The sequence below is a fragment of the Cimex lectularius genome, unplaced genomic scaffold (assembly GCF_000648675.2).
Source record: "Cimex lectularius strain Harlan isolate CLEC.00 unplaced genomic scaffold, Clec_2.1 scaffold416, whole genome shotgun sequence".
Classification (NCBI taxonomy): Eukaryota; Metazoa; Arthropoda; class Insecta; order Hemiptera; family Cimicidae; genus Cimex; species Cimex lectularius.
Genome location: NW_019393219.1, coordinates 26,231 through 45,510, shown reverse-complemented (window position 1 = coordinate 45,510; position 19,280 = coordinate 26,231). Strand labels below are relative to the sequence as shown.

The 19,280-nt window shown below is 32.8% G+C and overlaps 1 protein-coding gene across 1 annotated transcript; it reads right to left on the bottom strand.

Annotated features, from left to right (window-relative positions):
* Window positions 1–5,466: 5,466 nt before the first annotated feature.
* On the bottom strand, window positions 5,467–17,915 carry LOC106672985 (angiotensin-converting enzyme-like). Its single transcript, XM_014404855.2, has 13 exons — window positions 17,810–17,915; window positions 14,805–14,984; window positions 14,587–14,745; window positions 14,426–14,522; window positions 11,636–11,779; window positions 11,272–11,576; window positions 6,853–7,022; window positions 6,664–6,788; window positions 6,359–6,602; window positions 6,186–6,284; window positions 5,961–6,104; window positions 5,725–5,900; window positions 5,467–5,615 (listed from the first exon to the last, which is right to left on the bottom strand). Exons 1-13 carry the CDS (start codon window positions 17,834–17,836, stop codon window positions 5,596–5,598), a joined length of 1,890 nt encoding a protein of 629 aa, XP_014260341.1. The 5' UTR covers window positions 17,837–17,915; the 3' UTR covers window positions 5,467–5,595.
* Window positions 17,916–19,280: the final 1,365 nt, after the last annotated feature.

Below are 19,280 nucleotides of genomic sequence, written 5' to 3'. Positions count from 1 at the left end.
CCTAGTAAAGAGCGATTGATCTTGAGTCCGAATTAAAAAGATCGAAATTGTGAGAGAGATGCAAATTGTGAGTGATCAAACACAACACGGAATTTAGAGCCATTTTACCGCTGCAGACTCTCTTGAATGTACTATGATTGAGGTGGTCGAATACTGCAGTATGAAAAAAAAGAAAACATTTCAGAATAGTAAAAATTTGGTGATCTTTGATATCCCGTGAGTTGGTTCATTTCCAATTTCTTTATCAGGCCTGATAATTCCGGACTAGAGGCATTATTGTAAGTTTCGGCCTTTTGTTAGTTTTTAATTTAAAAAGAATTTGACAATGTAATTATAAATAGAATGGTTGTTATTAGTATTCATCTTTTTTAAATCGTAGTTTAAAACCTAAGTAAGCTAAATACCCTAAGATATCATCTTGTGTTAACAAATTAACTCCGATATAAGAAAGAAGAACTTCATTATTTAGCTCCCATCATAACCCTGGGTGGAAGCGCCACTGCATAAGGACGAGAAGCCAGAAGCGCTACATCGATCGTTCTACTCTTCTTTTCCTTTTTTGCCTGGTTTTGGAATTTATCCTTTTCCAAAAACACCGTGGTGCTCAACATAACATCTGTAAATAAACTTTCACCCCCTCACCGACCATCACTTGTCTATCCCTTCAACACGTCCCCCTCATCACCACTGAGCTACCGCCAACGTACGTGCAGCTACAGTAAAGAAGCTGTAGCAAGGGTAGCAAGAAAAATTAACAGTGTGGAGAAGAGAAAGAGAAAAAATTATAGAGGAAATATAAGTTACGCAACGACGCAATTAATAGCATAGAAGGAAAAGAGAAAGGGGGGAGGGAGGGAGTAAGAGAGAGAGAGAGAGAGAGAGAGAGAGATAGAGAGAGAGAGAGAGAGAGAGAGAGAGAGAGAGAGAGAGAGAAAATTAATGCGAAATGTGTTTCTTGATGTGTTTATTTATTAACACCATTAACCTCAGCTATAAAACAACAAAATAAGCACTTACAAAGTTCTATTTTGAATAGTTTTCTCATATAAACCGCTAATTATACCATAAGTTGGAATTTCCAATTATTTTTAATCTGGAAACGATTTAAGCTCGTATAAGCCACAGAGGTTATTAATAGGTAGTAAAGGCAGTAAAGGACCCCTCACCTCTCTCCCGTGGGTTGTTTTCAACGATCCTTTGAAGAAGACATTTCCATCAAGTTGGCCAATCCAATTAAGCCGAACTGCGAAGTTGGAGTTGTTTCACAACATCCAAACTGGTTAGATATTCACTATTATACATTCGCGCACAACACATTTTGGAAATTTCAATTCCAGATGGTCAACTAAAGCTTCTTTTTAATATAGTATTCTTTTACTTTGAATATATAGAATACTAAACACAACGAGTCAATTTATATTCGGATTAATGCAGTACAATCCATCAAACAAGCTTTTTGTCAGTGGACCAGTTATGACTTACTTATTATTTGAAACATTATCATATTACAAAGAAAACAGGACAAAGGAAAGAAGGTTAACTTTTCCGTCGATAAATTTTAAATTTAGTGTTAAATGAATTCAGTTTTGATGTAATAATTAAAAAAGGTTTCATTTATTGGCGGGTCTTTGTTTTCTCTAAAATATTCTTTGCTTAATGGTCGTTTACCAGGTTTGAAACAACGCTCTTCTAAACTAGGTCGTTAATTTGTAATGACTTTATTTATGACCACTCTGCGTTTAATGCTCACCCGTTCAGTAGTGCCAATTTACAAATGCTTGCGCAAATCCTTCTTTGAAAAATGAACGGAATACGAGTGACTACAATGTACATTTTCTAAAAAGAATAAGGTTTTTGTTTAATGTTTGTCTTTTTATACAAAATTTTCCTTCGTTTGTAATTTGATGACACAAACGCTGCATTATTTAAAGAAGAAACAGGGATTGCTACACTTTTTAATTCATAATTTTATCAATTGTTTTAAAATAATTTTGAGATATATAACCAGGAGCTCTGTTACATAACATTTTATGGTTCAAGAGGTAACGACTAAATCAAACATTAGTTAGATTGGGATATTGATTGGTACAATCACAATGAAACAAAGTGAATATTCTCTACATTTACGTTTAATTGTTTATCAACAACTATTATGTTGCAGCTTGTCTGTTTGGCTGTATTACTTGGGTTATTAGATTGGATGTATATTCAAAGATGTGTAAGAAACATACACACACACACACACACTCACACACACACACACACATATATATATATATATATATATATATANAAACATTGTAGGAAAAATTAAATAACACCAAACATGTGTACATTGTGTTTATCCATGGATTTGCATAGATATCCAATAAAGGTTTTACGGGCTGTCAAAAACCGGGTCATTTTAGACCCATAACATTCACACACATTTTTAAATACAATCTTTCAATTAATTAATCTTTATGTCACATATTGTTTGAGATAAAAAGTCAGTGTCACGAGCGGGATTCGAACCCACGACCTTCGGCTAAATACGCCGGTGCTCTACCACTTGACCTATCGTGACTTCGATCCACTCGGACAACAACTTCCAATCTCAACCCCTACTTTTGAATTTTTTATCTCAATCATTTTCTTACTTAAAGATTAATTAATTGAAAAGAATTTATTTGGTCAATCGGACCACGAAACCTAATCGATTTAATAAGCAAAATGAAGTATACTTCACTAATGCTCTTCGTGGCCATTTCATTTGTCGCCGAGAGTCAAATAGATTATACGACATTTGAAAAATGGCAAAAAAGAGGGAAAATGTAAAAAAAAACAGGTGGGGTTGAGATGGGAAGTTAGTGTCTGAGTGGATCGAAGTCACGATAGCTCAACCGGTAGAGCAGCGGCATATCTAGCCGAAGGTCGTGGGTTCGAGTCCCTCTCGTGCCATTAACTTTTTTTCATCTCAACTAAAAACCTTAATTAATTGTACTTTACATAATGATTGAAAGATTTTATTTGGTCAATCGGACCATGAAATCTAATGAACTTAAATGCAATCTTTGCAATCTATTTCCATACCTTACACTCACTTAGATTGGTAGAGTACTTGTTATTCCTCAAACATCTTTTTCACAGCTATATATAGGATAGTACAAGTTGCTCGGAATTAATTCCTTAGGCTGTACCCTTTCATCGTTCCACAAGTATTGGGCATTTGCATGATGTTCAAGTTGAACACATCAAAAGTTTATTAAAAACCTACACTTTAAGAAGGCTTGAGCCAATAGCTCTAGTTGTAGGTTGATTTGAATTCCTAAAAAGAGAAGACATAAATTTCTGTAGCAGATACTCTTTCGTGTCAAGTTATACTTGTACAAGTCAATGGAGATGAAGAGTGTGCAAACTGGACTTCGGTCCAAGTTTGGGTATTTTATGATTTTCAACCTCTCATTAAGAAGTTTGTCTTCACGTTATTTATTTTTTGCTTTAGGACCTGCAACTACAGTGGTTATCGCCAGCCCTCTCTTCGTTGGTTATTTATTATTATTTATTTACCTGTTTTTGTGAGTAAAGTTGATTTATACAAACTATGATCACGAAAATGTAAACTGTTATAATACTGTCGATTAAAAAAACAGACTACATTGGTTTTGCACGAAAAAATGGCCAATTTTGTAAATGTATCTTTTCTCAGCCTTTTAAGTCGCAGACCTGCTCTAGGACTCATTTTTTAATAGCATCAATAAATTCAAAAATTCGGGAACATGTTCATTTTTGCACTTTTTACGAAAATTTAAAATTGAGCTGTGGAGCCAGGAAATCACCCTGGACCGACACCCTTTAGCAATCGATAGAAATTTTTAATAAGCTTTCAATTGGTCACCTTCTACTTTCCCTGATTTCTCAACGGTTTTTTATTATTTGCCATTTTTAGGCAAAAACGTTGTTCAAAGCTTATTGAAATTTCCTTAGGTTGAACAATATAACTTACACTGCCCATGAAGAAAACTGTCCACTTGGTTTTTGCACGATAATGAAATTCTTAATTCTAAAACCTTCAAATTGAAATTTCCTATCGATCGCGGTGGGCGCTGCTCGAGGACGATTTTCTTGCTCCACAGCTCAAATTGAAGTAAAAAGTGCAAAAATTAACATATTCCTTAATCTTTGAATTTACTAATGAATGGCTGAAGCTAGGAAAATATTTTAAAAAGCCATCATATTCAGCGTAAATTTTTTTTTAAATGAGTCTTAAAAGAGTCTCTGTGACTTAAAAGCTGAGATAATATGCATTTCCAAAGTTGGGCACTTTTTTGTGCAGAAACCAGGTGGACAGTTTTCTTCATGGGCAGTGTAAGTTATATTGTTCAACCTAAGGAAGTTTCAATAAGCTTTGAACAACGTTTTTGCCTAAAAATGGCAAATAACAAAAAACCGTTGAGAAATCAGGGAAAGTAGAAGGTGACCAATTGAAAGCTTATTAAAATTTTCTATCGTTTGCTAAAGAGTGTCGGTCTAGGGTGATTTCCTGGCTCCACAGCTCAATTTTATGTTTTCGTAAAAAGTCCAAAAATGAACATGTTCCCGAATTTTCGAATTTACTGACGCTGTTAAAAAATGAGTCCTAGAGCAGGTCTGCGACTTAAAAGGCTGAGAAAAGATGCATTTACAAAATTGGGCATTTTTCGTGAAAAAACCATGTAGTCAGTTTTTATTAATGGACAGTTTACATTTTTGTGATCATGACAACAGAACAGTTTTCTTCATGGGCAGTGTAAGTTATATTGTTCAAGCTAATATATTAAATCAATTTCGTGTGATATCTACAAGTAAAAGCAGTATAATAGCCCTGTTTCCAACGAAATTCGTAACAAAGCCCAAATATGAGTATTTAAATATTATATTGTATTTTTAAATTATTAATATTATTTAAACTTCCTGCCACCAAGAAGAGGCGAAGCAAACTCCAGCGGACTTTTTCTTTCAATTACCACTCCTTTTATATCTCAAGAAAATTGAGGCTTTAGGTAACCTCTCAGGTAACTAGTCGTTTCTAAAATTAGCATAAAAATTTAAATCGGACTTTAGCTTTATTGAATTATAAATATTTTATTCCAACAATGTATCAATTGGGGTGTGATTCACCCCCACCTGTAAATAGTGTTTATTTATTTTTGTATTTTTTTCAATTTTTTTAAACTTTTGTTAATGTCATGGGCATAAACTCCGATAACTTTCTCAAAGTTTATATCCATTGCGGAAATAATAGTAAATCAATTATTGCGCCTTTGTGAGTACTTACATAGACTGAAAGAAGATTCCTTCTGTTTATCAACAGCAAAGGAATTTTTCTTCAGGGACCAATTTGGTGTTGGTAAATTAATGCGTTCGTTTAATTTGTCTTTGCTGGATATAAATTAAAACGAAGAAAGTAAGGTTGGGTGAAATTTAAAAAACATCTTAAAACAAAGATATATGTAAATTCCATTAGGAATTAATGTAAGTATTGTGTATTTAATAGTTCACAAAATGTATATTAAAGATCAGTTTATAACTTTTAATTGTAAATGAAGTACATCAAAGAAATTTCATATCAAAGCTTTATACTGCAGCACACACTCCTGAAAATAATTATTCTTTTAAGTGTTACCAAATCATATATTCAAAAAAGTAAATATAACCTTACCTTAATATTTACTAAAATAAATCAAACAAAACAACTTTTTTTACCTTTTTCAGGTGTTTGCCATCCGACATACTCGTCGGTCTTTTTGTTCTCTTCAACGAGCCAATCATAAAGAGGTTTGAAATAGTTGAGAACGGAAGACGCGTCCATTTTTTTCGTACCGGTCACCAATTCCAAAGCTTCGGGCCATGGTTTCGAGCTACCGAGACGCAACATTTTCCTAAAAAACGATATCGTTATTGAAAAATTCATACAATTTTTATTAAATTGTCCGGATTACCCGAGCAAATTGCCGGCAGCAGTGCTCTTGTAAATGTCGCACTGATGGAGGTACTGCTTCGCCGCGTCTTTGAGGTCGAATTCACCTGCAGCCTTGCAAAGGCTTTCCTGGAATTGGAACTGAAGGACGTGGCTGACGAAGTACCTGTAATTTTAGAAATGAAGTTTCACAAACTCATACACACACGTTTGTTGAATATAATTAAGATTCAATATCCAAACAAACCTGACGTATGGTACGTTACTTGCGACGTGATATTTGGCACCGGCGTCGAACTGCTCCTCGTTTCTTTGGACGGGCGGTTCCACGCCTTGGTATTTCACTCTAAACATCAAACAGGTTTATAGTTAAAAACAGCTGTATTTTAGCATTAATTTCATTTGATTTAATATACCGACCTCATGTCCCACCAAGCGCAGTTGTAGTTTTCGGGTTTGACCTTCCCCTTGAAAATGTCCCAACGGTATTGGTCGATCAAGTAGCCGAAAGGAAGAAATGCAAATTTGGCAAGCGCGACTGTCATAAGCGATTTAACCATAGACTCCTTGCTCTCTTCTTCCAATTTTAGAAGGCCAAGTTTAGCCAGGTGCTTTTCCGTGCCCACAGAGAGTGACATGATGTCACCGATTGCCTCGTGAAAACCTGCATAATTTTATTAGTTTGCATCAAATCTAAATTATTGAGAGTAGTTAGTTTTAATTGCCTGAATTTGCTCCTTCTCTATAAACGTACGGTTGATCCTTGTACTGGAGGAAATACTGGATGTGTCCCATCTCGTGGTGGACTACAAGGAACTGGTGTTTATCGACTGTGGTGCACTGCTTGATTCTAAATTTGTACGAAATTAAAACTGTTATTAAAGGTAAAGGAAGACGTTTTTTAAATTTATCACCTGAAATCTTTGCCATCGTAGAAGTCCCATGCTGACGCGTGGCAAGTTAGCTCGACGCCTTTCGGCTTTTCGATGATCGATTTTTCCCAAAACGTTTCTGGCATCGCGCTGAGGTTGAGGGAAGTGAAAAATTGTTCGGCGAGTTTGAACATTTTGAGAGCGGTGTAATTCTTTAAAAAAGCAATTTAAAAAAATAAAAGGTTAATTTATAGAAAACCGCTTTCAAAATGACTTGTGGGTCTTCATTATACATTACTCACTTAAAATATAAAAAATTGCTACATTTAAAATATTTTTTGTAACTAAAAATAAAGCATAAATAACCAGTTAAAAATGTATATATAAAAGTGCATAAAATAATGATAATACTAGAGAATAATAAAAGCTTCAAGATTTGTATAATTAAGCGTTCAACCTGGCGCAAGAAAATTCGTAAAACGTACTTTCTTTTCTAAAACATTTAAAACAAAAACGAAATATTTAAATTTAATTAATTCTTATGTGTTCAGATAAAAAAATAATGAAAAAAGTTGTAGGGGAAGTTTACTAAACAGTTAAACAACATAATATTCGGCTTCAGAGAAATTAAACCCTGTTTCAGCGCACAGAAAAAAAAACTTTTATTAATTTCTACAAAAAACTCTCTAAATTATTTAAAAAGTAGTCACTTAGGTTTTCCTAACACTTGCTACCAATGTTATAAGGGATTACAATCCAATTAATGAAAAAATAGAATGGAGAGATTTTAATGGCAAGTAAAAATATGTTGTCATTAAACTAGCTTAGAAATATTAAAACTAAAGTAGAATAATAAAAACAATACAAAGAAAGCGTTAATTTGATCTGTTTTGTGATTTGAGTTGTGTTCAACTTTTCATGATCCTTGGCAGATGAGAGTTTTTTACGAGGCGATTCGTTTATGCGACCTTTTCATTTAACGATTTTAGCTCCAAACTTTATGTATTTTTCTTAATATTTGCTCTTGTCTTTTTATATGAAATTGTTAAATTTTTTAAACTGTTTATTCATGCAGCTATAATAAAATACAAAGTAGTAGAGGCCACTCATAACCCGTAAGGACACCTTACAAATTCATTTACACATCCTACTTTTTTTGTTTTAGTTTCAAGTAGAATAATGTCAAGACGAAGTTAAATCTATAAGCTTGTTAAAAAAACGTCCGTTAGAAAAACATACTTTTTCGAATTTTTGTAGACTTTTAATATTTTTTAGTTTTAGAAAGTATTTCTACATACTGTGACCAATATTTAACGAGATTACTATACGAGATCATATTGAAATTAATCGATTCTCGGCGACATATGAAGTGGCCACGGGGAGCTGTTCGTGAAGTTAAACTTCGTTTTACTTATTACATCAATTATGGTTAGTAGTCAGATTGACCAAATTAGTTCTTTGAATTAATTATTCTTTTTATGTAAGGTATTGGTTAAATTCACTAATTTCGTGGTCCGCTTGACCAATTAAATCATTACAATTAATTAAGGTTTTTATTTGAGATGAAAATAAGTTAATGGCACGAGAGGGATTCGAATTGTCGTCGATAATCCAAACCGATATTTGATACACGATATTTGAAAAATGGCAAAAGGAGGGAAAACTCATAAGGTGGGGTTGAGATGGGGAGTTGATGTTCGAGTGGATCGAGGTCACGATAGCTCAGGTGGTAGAATAGCGGCGTATCTAGCCGAAGGTCGTGGGTTCGAATCCCGCTCGTGCCATTAACTTTTTTTCATCTCAACTAAAAACCTTAATTAATTATATTGGTTAAAATGAAAAAAGCTAGAGTCACGAGCGGGATTCCAACCAATCGAATCCTGATTATACGACATTTGAAAAATGGCAGAAAGGAGGAAAAATTCGAAAGGTTGTACGTTGAGATGGAGAGTTGGTGTCCGAGTGGATCGAAGTCATGATATCTCAACGTATTTAGCTGAAGTTCGTGGGTTCGAATCCCGCTAGTGACACTAACTTTTTCATTTCAACCAAACTCTTACATAAAAAGTTTAATTAATTGAAAGAAGTAATTTGGTCAATAGACCACTAAATATAATGTAGTTATAACTTATATTGAAAATTAAATGTTGAAAAGGAAACAAAAAAGAAAGCGTACAGACAATTTGAAGGATAGGGTAAAAGTTGGAATAAACAAAATAAAGAAGAAAAGAAGAATTAAATAAATTGAGAAAAAATCAAAGTTTGTAATATAGATTAAAAAAAAGAAATAGAAAGAAGAGAAGCAGGAAAGAAAGAATAATAAAAGAGAGAAGCGAATAAGGGTGAAAATTAGTAGAAGTGCACTTGGACAGGCGAAAAAAATATCAGAATCGTAATCAGACAAAACGATAAATAAATAGATCGATAAATAATTAAAGATAAAAAGAAAAAGACGTAGAGAGAGAAAGAAATATCGTGACAAACATGACACAATAAGAATGTGAGAGACAGAAAATAAATTTAAAAAAGTACAAAAATAATGGATGAATAATGAAAGAGTTTTTTTATGTGTGTGAAAAAGGGGGCGGAAGTATGTGAGAGAAAAAAAGACGTAGATGAGAAAGAAACGATAGAATATTTTTTATAGGAATCGTTATTAAAGAAAAGATTATATGTATATTTCAATATACACAACTGTTTTTGAATTTATGGGATTGAGGGATGGGTAAAAAATTCTCTCCTAAAAATAAATTGAACCCATGCTCGAGCTGAGAGTTTGAATCACTTTACGACTAAAAAATAATTGTAACTGTGATTTGTTGTTAATTTGTGTAGTTGTGAGTTTATCTTTGTCAATATTTTATCTTATAATTATTAGTTTTCAGATTGCGTTCCTGAACTTCCGTGCTGTTTTAGTTCCTAATTTCTTTTATTTGCGTTTCTTTCTACATTTCTTACGCTATGTGTGTGATTGTGGTCCACGTGCTATGTACATTATTGTTTATAGTTCATTTTTTGTACTTTTCGTTTTTCAGAGTTAGTTTTTTTAATCTTTCAATATTTCAGTTCTGCCGTTTTATGTAGGTGGGGGTTATTGCTAACGAGAATAATGATACGAAACCGCCAAAATTTAAAATCTATGAATGGACAAGGAAATAATTTTATATTTTACGTCCTTCTTTGTAATTCGTAACAACAAAGCATTTAAAATATCAATAATTTTATCATAAATTTTACATTATAACTTCCAACGTAATTAACATAACGATAATAGTGCATTAATAACTAACATATTAAATATGAGATGTATCTATTTAAAACATTTACGATAAAGAAGAATAGGTCGTTTGTACTAATTTTAATTTATTAGCATATCATGAAGATAAGTAGGAAAACAAATGTTTCTTTAATATTAATTGTCTAATAGACACCACATTTCATTGTTATTCCTTAGCCTTTTAGCATTTTATAATATTAATATTATTGCTAGAAATGTGTTACCTACACTTGCCTTCAAAATTTTATTAATTTATTAACAAATCAGATAAATTTCTAATGAATCACTAATTAAAACTTTTTAGTGAATTAGATTCGACTTTTTATATTTACCACAGTACCATGTACAGGAAAACTTGTAATAAAAAAATAGTTTTTCGATTGCGTATAAGTAAATTAACCATTTGTTTGTGCATGGTAGTTTTTGAATTTTTAAATTTTTTATTTAACAGATTATTATTTTTTTAGTTTTCAACGTAAAAACCCAACTATCGATCTATTTTATCTTGACGTAATGGCTCACGGCATCAATTGATAACATCTGATAACAATTGATTTCGAATTTTTAACTCAATTAGTGACATTGCAAAACAGTAATGGAAAAAGGTTGTTTTTAAAATAAATCGATCAAATGAAATAACCCAATAAAAGTAGACAATGAATACTATTGAATTTTAACAAATCATACAGAAAGTTTAGAACAATGATAACTGTTGTTTAAACAAATCAATATAATTTATAATATCCCTCCACTTGATTAACACTGAATAAACTTTAATACATTAAACCCTGTAAAACATATTTATCGTTAATATTATTTATAAAAACATAAAAACGCAGCATTGAAGGATGATATTGAGGTATAATGTGAGAAAATACAAACTTGGTCAATAGTAGAAAGGTAAATAAAGCCAAAAATATGATAAAAAAGAATATTTAAAAAAAATTGCAAATCACGTGGTACCAAATAGCGTCCTAATAAAGCAGTAAGGCCTCATGAAATTGGTAATTAAATAAAATTATTTAAGTTTTTTTATATTTCGTTTGTTTGAATTTTATTCATACTTTAGATAATTATATTGTTTTAAACGATTGAAGTCATGTAAATCAAGGTAAGCGAACTCAAAACGTTTTTGAATTCAATAATAAAATATTACTAGTCAATACATATTTTACAAAACTTACTTGTTTTCTCATTTCTAACGTAACTGGGTCTTCAGTTTGTTTTTTCTCCTCTGAGCTTGGAAACGGGTCCAAAATGTCGAAAACGTTGGACCAATCCTGGGCCCACATGTTGCCCAGAAGGTGTACCGGAATCGGTCCTTTTTTGGAAACGACTTCTTCGCCGTATTTCAAGTAAAGCTTCCTCCTAACGTAAGCGTGCAGCTGTTTATAAAGGGGGTCGAGCTGTTTCAGCAAGTCTTCGAGGTCCTTGTCGAATGTTTCCGATTCGAAGTCAAGCTTCCAATATTCAGCGGCGTCTGTAAAATCTGATTACCCAAAATTAGCGTTGTACATCGACGTTGTGAGAGACTTTAAAAAAAATTACTGTTCAGGACTGCAGCCTCGTTCAACAGGGTGACCATCTTTTGGTATTTGTCTTTGTATTGTTTTCCAGAAACCTCTCTCCATTCTGTCCAATAGTATTTTAGCTCTTCTGGGTCCCGGCTGGTCGCCATCACATGAAGCAGTTCTACAACACATTATTTGATTTTTCAGTGCTGTTTCACGGAGAAAAAATCTACTATTGCAATAAGCAACAATACGCTAATTAAAAAAAAGTAATAAATAATGCATTATATTGCCAAATTCAAATAATTAATTTCAGCTAACAAGGAAATTTTATCTGCATTACACAATAAAAGTGAAGTCTAAATTATTGCTTTTTAAAAACAAGAGAAAGTAAAAAGGAAAAGCTAGTAGTACGAATAAGACATTAACTACATTCTTCAAAGATAAATGCTAAATTTTCTAGCGTAACTATTGTGTAAACTATATGAAGTACGTGTGGTGGACCATCTTTTGCATAACATGGGATTCTATGAACAGATTTCAAGTACATATGGACACCAAAGGCACTCTCAATACGACACACAAGAAAGACACAATTATGCAGAAAACAAACACTTTGAGCCCTGAGGATGATCTCAATAAAGATGGAAACGTTGGCACGATAAAGAGAATGTTTTTCTAAAACCTACGTCACACCAGACAAAATAATAACCACCAGAGAAATAATAATTATATGAAGTATTATGGGATTTAAGTGTGTTGGCCAGTAGTCTAGAGAAGCATGATCTCAATGAGTTTATGCAGGTTTTCGTTCTGGCTTTAGTTTAATTTAAAGAACTTAATAATGATGCTCGTAAGAGTTAGTAGTCTGAAAAACCAAGTTGTGTAAGAACGACACAAAGCTTTAGCTTTGTTTCTCATTTGAATTAAGTAACTTAAAGATGATGGTCATATCTCCTAAGGAAGTATGTTTTTATTAAAGTAAAGAAGATATGATGCTTGTTGATCGACATGCAGATAATCTACATGGAGTTTCAATCTTCATGGAGGTCATTAGACAGGTGAAAAAGAAGAAGACTATTTTTTGGTTATTCAGAAATCGTGAGATGCGGTCTGGTGTGATATAGGTTTCAGAGAAACATTTTCTTTATCGTGCCGACGTTTCGATCTTTATTGAGATCATCTTCAGAACTTAAAGTGTTTGTCTTCTGTGTAATTTTGCCATTCTTGCGTGTCGTGTTGAGAGTGCCAACCAAACTAATTGTTGGGTTCACCAAGCTTTCGGCAACTTATAGTGCCATCATTCCATAGCGAGATGACTATTTTCACCATGTTAAATGTAGTATGCTGGCCATGTGCTTCATAACCTTAAACCCAAGTCGCTTTTACAATAGTTTTTCCAGGTTAATCGTTTTCTGCACCCTGCAATGGGACTATAAGTTGACGGAAGCTTGGTAAACCCAACAATTAGTCTTCTTCTTTCTTCACCTGTCTAATGAACTCTATGAAGATTGAAACTCCACATAAGTGAAGAAGGTTTAAGTTTGGTTCTCTAAAGATGTAAAGGATCTTAAGGGTAATAGCTAACGAGTAGTAGTAATCTGAAAAACCAAGGTATCTGTGATCTAAAGAAGGATTTGCTTTGCTTGTCGATTGGCTTTAGAAACTTAAAGACGATGGACATTGATCGTAGGAGGATATAGTCCAAAGAAGAAAGTTTTCAACAAACTATTCAAAGTTATTGTTTTGCTATCGTTTGACTTAAGGAACTTAAAGATGATAGATATTTCTTATAACAGGCAGTAGTCTGAATAACGAGGTCTCGTTGAACTCAAAAAGATAATTGCACTGTTTGTCGTTTGGCTTAAGGAACTTAAGAATTATAATATCGTAAAAGGTAATAGTCCAAGGAAGTACGTTTTTATTAAACTGAACAAGGTTTAAGCTTTGTTCTCTAAAGAAGCTTAAGGATAACAGCTATTTCTCATAAGTAGTAGTAGTCTGAAAAACCAAGGTCTCTATGACCTAAAGAATGATTTGCTTTGCTTGTCGATTGACTTTAGGAACTTAAGGATGATGGCCATTGATTGTAGGACGTTATAGTCCAAAGAAGCAAGTTTTTATAAAAATAAAGAAGATTTTTTAACTTTCTTTGCCGTTTGACTGAAGGAACTTAAGGATATTAGCTAATTTGTCTTAAGAAGTACTTGGCAGAAAAGCAAATTCTCTCTGATCTAAAGAAGGATTTTGCTTTGCCTGTCGTTTAGGTTAAGAAACTTGAGAATTATAGTTATTGCTTGTAAGAGATAGTAGTCCAAATAAGCAAATTTTTATTAAACTAAAGAAGATGTTTAACTTTCTTTGCCGTTTGACTGAAGGAACATAAGGATATTAGCTATTGATCGTAAGAGGTAGCAGTATGATCAAGATCACCATGACCTAATCAAAGATTCTTTCTTTGTATGTCGCTTGACTTAAGGATAAACATCATCTTTAGGTTTCTTAAGCTAAACGATAAACAGAGGAACACTTCATGGAGAAGTTGCTTCTTCATAAAGGACCAATAGTCTGAAGAAGTAAGAACTCAATAAAATAGGTTTTTGCATTAATTGTCGTTTATATTTTTATTTCATTAATCCTTATTTATAAATTTTTGTTGTGATTTGTTTTCTTGTGTTGGAAACAATTTATCCTGGTGGACTGTAATTAATATTAATTAATTAATACAATTTTGACCTGGTTATGCAATGTAATTGACTTGTTATTTGAAATATGCTGATAAAGGTAGTTTATTTAGGTTAGGTATAATTTTTAGTTTATTTTTCACCTGGTTCTAGGCTGAGATCGCATTTGGTCCTGTCTTTATAGTCACACACTTTTGCTTTTGAGTAGGTTTCGCCCATATCGCTAATGAGTTTGTTCAACTGTGACACAAAATCAATAAAAATGTAATAAATTAAAAATGATGGCATTATAATACAAAAATACCTCTTTTTTCTTTTCATCGGACAAAGCAGCGGTCCCAAGCAAACTCAGCTGTTTGAACTGCCTTCTTAGGTCGGCATCTTTAAACGTTTGCCAAGGGAATTTGATCGTCTCTTCCCAGTATTTTTTCACCTTGATCGAAGTTTCCAATGCTGTGTCAAGCTGAAACATTCAACGTTGTGAAAAATATTAAGTCATTAATAAAATTTAAAAAAAATTACCATTATCTTTTTGTTATGTTCGGTCAGATTTGACTCGTAGTTCCAAGAAACGAGGGTGTTCATGTTGGCTAGTTGGCCTCTTAATTCGTTCTGTTCCTTGGCGAACTTCACGGCGGCTTCTTCTGTATAGTCGCCCGTTGCGAAGGCGAAGCCCACGAGAAGAAGACAAAGAAACATTTTCTGAAAATAAAATGAAAATAATTTTAAAAACAATCTCTGTCCACTGGGGATTATACATAACTGTTTCACCTAACAAAAATAAGTATGAAAGGACATTTAGGTTCAATTGAATGTGAACCAATCAACAAATCATAATCTTCTTCGATAAAATACTATGATCGAAATAAAAATACTACCAATATAGATGTAATACCTGTCATGAATATGTGTTATATTTAAGTATAGTGGTTTTATTTTCTTCAAAAACTTATAAAAGTAACTCAGATGATCCTATGTAAATAATTCAATCACTGAGAATTCACTGTACGTTAACGAACAGGGAATTCATTTAAAAAAAAAAAAAAAAAAAAAAAAAAAAACCTACATCACACCAGACCGCATCTCACGATTTCTGAATAAGTAATACAATTTGTTTTTAAACCATTCCATTCATTAAAGTCCATAAAATTTTCTTATTATTCTTCATATTATTCTGCATATTGCTATACTAGTATTTTCTTTCGAGGGTACTTCAACAACGATGTTATATGAACCCAGGGGTGCCAATGTTTTTGAAAAAAAGCCCATTTGTAAGAACTTCGGCTTCGAGTGCAGGGCCGCTGGATTCGAACCCGGGACCTTTACCTTACAGTGATGAGCGCCGTGTCAACGCCTAAACCGTTGCAGCCACCGACGGCCCTTACTCATTTTTTAATGTCGTTAGTAAATTCAAAAATTCGGTAACACGTTCATTTTTGCACTTTTTACGATAACTTCAAATTGAGCTTAAACCACGGCTCAATTTGAAGTTTTCGTAAAAAGTGCAAAAATTAACAAATTCCCTAATTTTTGACTTTACTCGCGCTTGTCAACGTCTAAACCGTTGCGGCACCCATCTATAAGTTCCAACTAGTTTTAAATTTTTTTTAAGTCTTTGAAGTTTTCTTGCAAGGACTGTTGCTTTGTTTCATCCACCTGTTTTCCTTTGAAGAGTTCTTTTTTTAGAAAAAACGTCTCTATTTGAAAGTTTGCATAATTGTATATTATCGAAATTTAAAAGTATATTGTTTCAATTTTACATTGTTAGAGGGCGCTTGGCTTAAGAAAGAAGTTTCATTCGCTTGTTTATTTTATCTTTTCTTAAATATTTATAAACAACTTCAACATGGAAAGAATATCCAACCGGGATTTTGATTTTTTCTTTTTTCACATTTTCTGGCGATCTGCCATTCTGAAACTCGGTCTGGTTGACCAACAGACGCAATTTTGCAATGGTCCTTCCAATTGAGTTTGACAAGGCGTAAACGCAAGAGACTGACAACCTTCACAAGAAACTTATTGCGCAACGCTTTCTCATTTTGTCCACACATACAGAGAAATTTCGACTGCTGCATTTCCCAGATGGGAACGAAACATTAGTAAGCAATAAGTAAGCATTTAGTAGCCAGTAAGCAATTTTATTAATATCATGCATAAATGAAAAACTAATACGGATCTGTGGTCGATTGTGTTTTAAATGTAAAAATAAAATACTTATTTTTCAAGAAGATCAAACTCAAAAAAACATTTGTCTAGAATGTTCATTAGCACGGAGGTCTTTAGGTGGCCGAGGCAGATAAAAATTTTCCTTCTATTAATTTTATCTAATCGATTGGATGTTGACTTCGATTCCTAAAATGTTATAATTTATAATTGCTCTAACAACTCGAAATGATTCATTTAGGTGCTACAAAGGCAACATGTATTGCAGTCCAATGATCCAAAAGACTTTCCTGAAAAAATGTGATGATAATATTGGAATAAGAAACCGCCCAATCAGCAAAGATTCCATTATTTCATATAACCGTATAATTCAATTTCATTTATGCTTCAACATTATTTTTCAAACATTTTTTATTTATAAAAGACTATAGTTTAATTTCTTAAAAATGTATTCGAATAAAATTATTTATTTAAATTTCTAGTTCAAATTTTCAATTATTATAAGAATGAACAGATCATAATTCTTGAGAAACATAAGTTTTTCTGCGATTTGCTTTGTTACAATTCGTTTTTTTTCCTCTACGAATGAAATAACTAAATTTTAGCAATTTTTAAATTATATTTCATTATGGCATTTTATTTTATTATTTAATTTTATTTTATTATGACGGTGGCTCGGCCAACATGCCTCAGCTGAAGTAAAGTGAGGAAATTTCCTATAATGCCAAGAAAGAATGTTAAGAATTATAAAACAAGAACAAGTAAAAATTATATAAAATATATTGTACTGCGCACAGTGTTAAAAGATAGAATAAGTTTAATAATAATAGTTTTAAAAAAACACAGAGAAAGTCAGAAAAAGAGCTAGAAAAAGAGAGTGTTAGAGATGTTGATAAAAAATAGCTAGGAGAGAAATGGGGGCGGCAAAAACCGAGATACGGAAAAATAGGGAGAGAGTGAGAGAGAGAAAGAGAGAGAGAGAGAGAGAGAGAGAGAGAGAGAGAGAGAGAAGGTGGAAGAAAAAAGATTCAGCTAGATTTAAAAAAAAGTCAAAAAGAGTCTGTTAAAATGTACCAGTGAGAAACATAAAAAAATAGAGAACAACATTTACCTACTCACATAAAATATACTAGGAAAGAGAAAATAGTCAAAGAGATTGGCAAAAGAAAAAAAAACAACCTCTTAGTTGTTACACATTCAAAAATTATATTCCATAATAATTTGTAAATTAATAAAAACAATAAAATTGGTACCTAGTAACAATTCAGTTTATACAAGTTTTGTGGAAAATTGTTCCATAAATACATAAAATTAGTTGACATCGAGCCTAACTGTAAACAAGGTACGACTGGTGAAAGACTTACCATTGTGGTCCGTTTCGTCCCGGCCATCCCTGCCTTCTGAGGCGTCTTAGAAAATTATTCCAACGTCTGGACAGCCCCTTCCACGACCATACCGACCTTTCCGGTTTCAGGTTGTAGTCACGGGCGCGAGTTCATTTGAATTACCTGTTTTATCTTATAAACAAGGAGGAAAGTGTACTATGAGGAGAAATAACTAATTGCTTTGGAAATTTTCAAATAAATAATTTATCTAATCTCAGCCAAACAATTTGTTGATAAAGTTGATGGTGTTAACAATTTAAAAATATTTTTTAACTTTCCAAGTTTACGAAGAAAGTACAGAAAATACAGTTCAAATTTGACATAGAAGAATTTCAATTCGTTTTGCGCGATTGCGATCGTAATTTTAATATAAAAAAAACGGATTGGAATCCATTATATTTGAATTAGATGATAAGTTGGAAAAATTTTCTCCGCTTCTACATATTCGGAAAACAACAAACGGATGAATAAGACCTTAAAGATTTTTAATAAATGATATGCTTTTCGCTAAATTCTTTACTTCGTTGTTAATCGCAATTATGCACTACTCCCGTTTACCTTTGTTTTGAATTCACATTGCAACTTATCCTTCAAAAAGATAAGAGGTAATAAAAATTCAATATTATGTAGTATTTATTATTCTTAACACCAAAAAATGCGACCGCAATTGATATTTATTCAGTTGATAATCTGTGCATAATTTCGGTAAAATATTAGAGAGAGGATAGAGAAGAATCTGGCAACAAACGTTAGAAACTATGTGATAGAACAGTGTGACAATACATAAATAATGTAAAAAGAGTTCTGGAAATTTGTAGAAAGAGTAGGGGTAAAGAGCTAAAAGGGAGAACAATAAGAGTAATAGTGAGGGAGAGAATGAAAGAAAAATGTGTGTTAGGACGATAGTGAAACTGGTTGAGTGCTAACAATACACTTAGTATTGATATACGTTTATAATAAAAAAAAAATAGATAGAATGAGAACAAAAAGGGAGAGGATGTGTGAGAAAGTGCCGGTGAGAAAGGTGGAAGAGAGAGAAAGATGAGAAGTGTCAGCCAAAGAAAAGTGGAACAAGTCAGAAAGAGTATGTTAGAACGTGATGGTGAGACAAATAAATGTGTAGAAACAGTTGAGTTACTATGAATACAGATGAGCAGAGAGAAAGAAAAAAGAAAACAATAAAAGTGAGAGAGAAGAGGGATAGAGAGAAAGTGACTGAATGAGTGAGACATTGAGAGGGAAATCAAGATAGAGCGAGGGGGAGAGGGAGAAAGAGAAAGTGAGTGAGACAATGAGAGATAGATAGAGAGATAGAGATAGAGTGTGTGAGAGAGAGAGAGAGAGAGAGAGAGAGAGAGAGAGAAGGTAGAGAGTGTGTGTGTTTAGAGAGAGAAGGAGAGGATGAGAGAGAGGAAAAGAAAAGAAGGTGGAAGAAACAAAATTCAGCCAC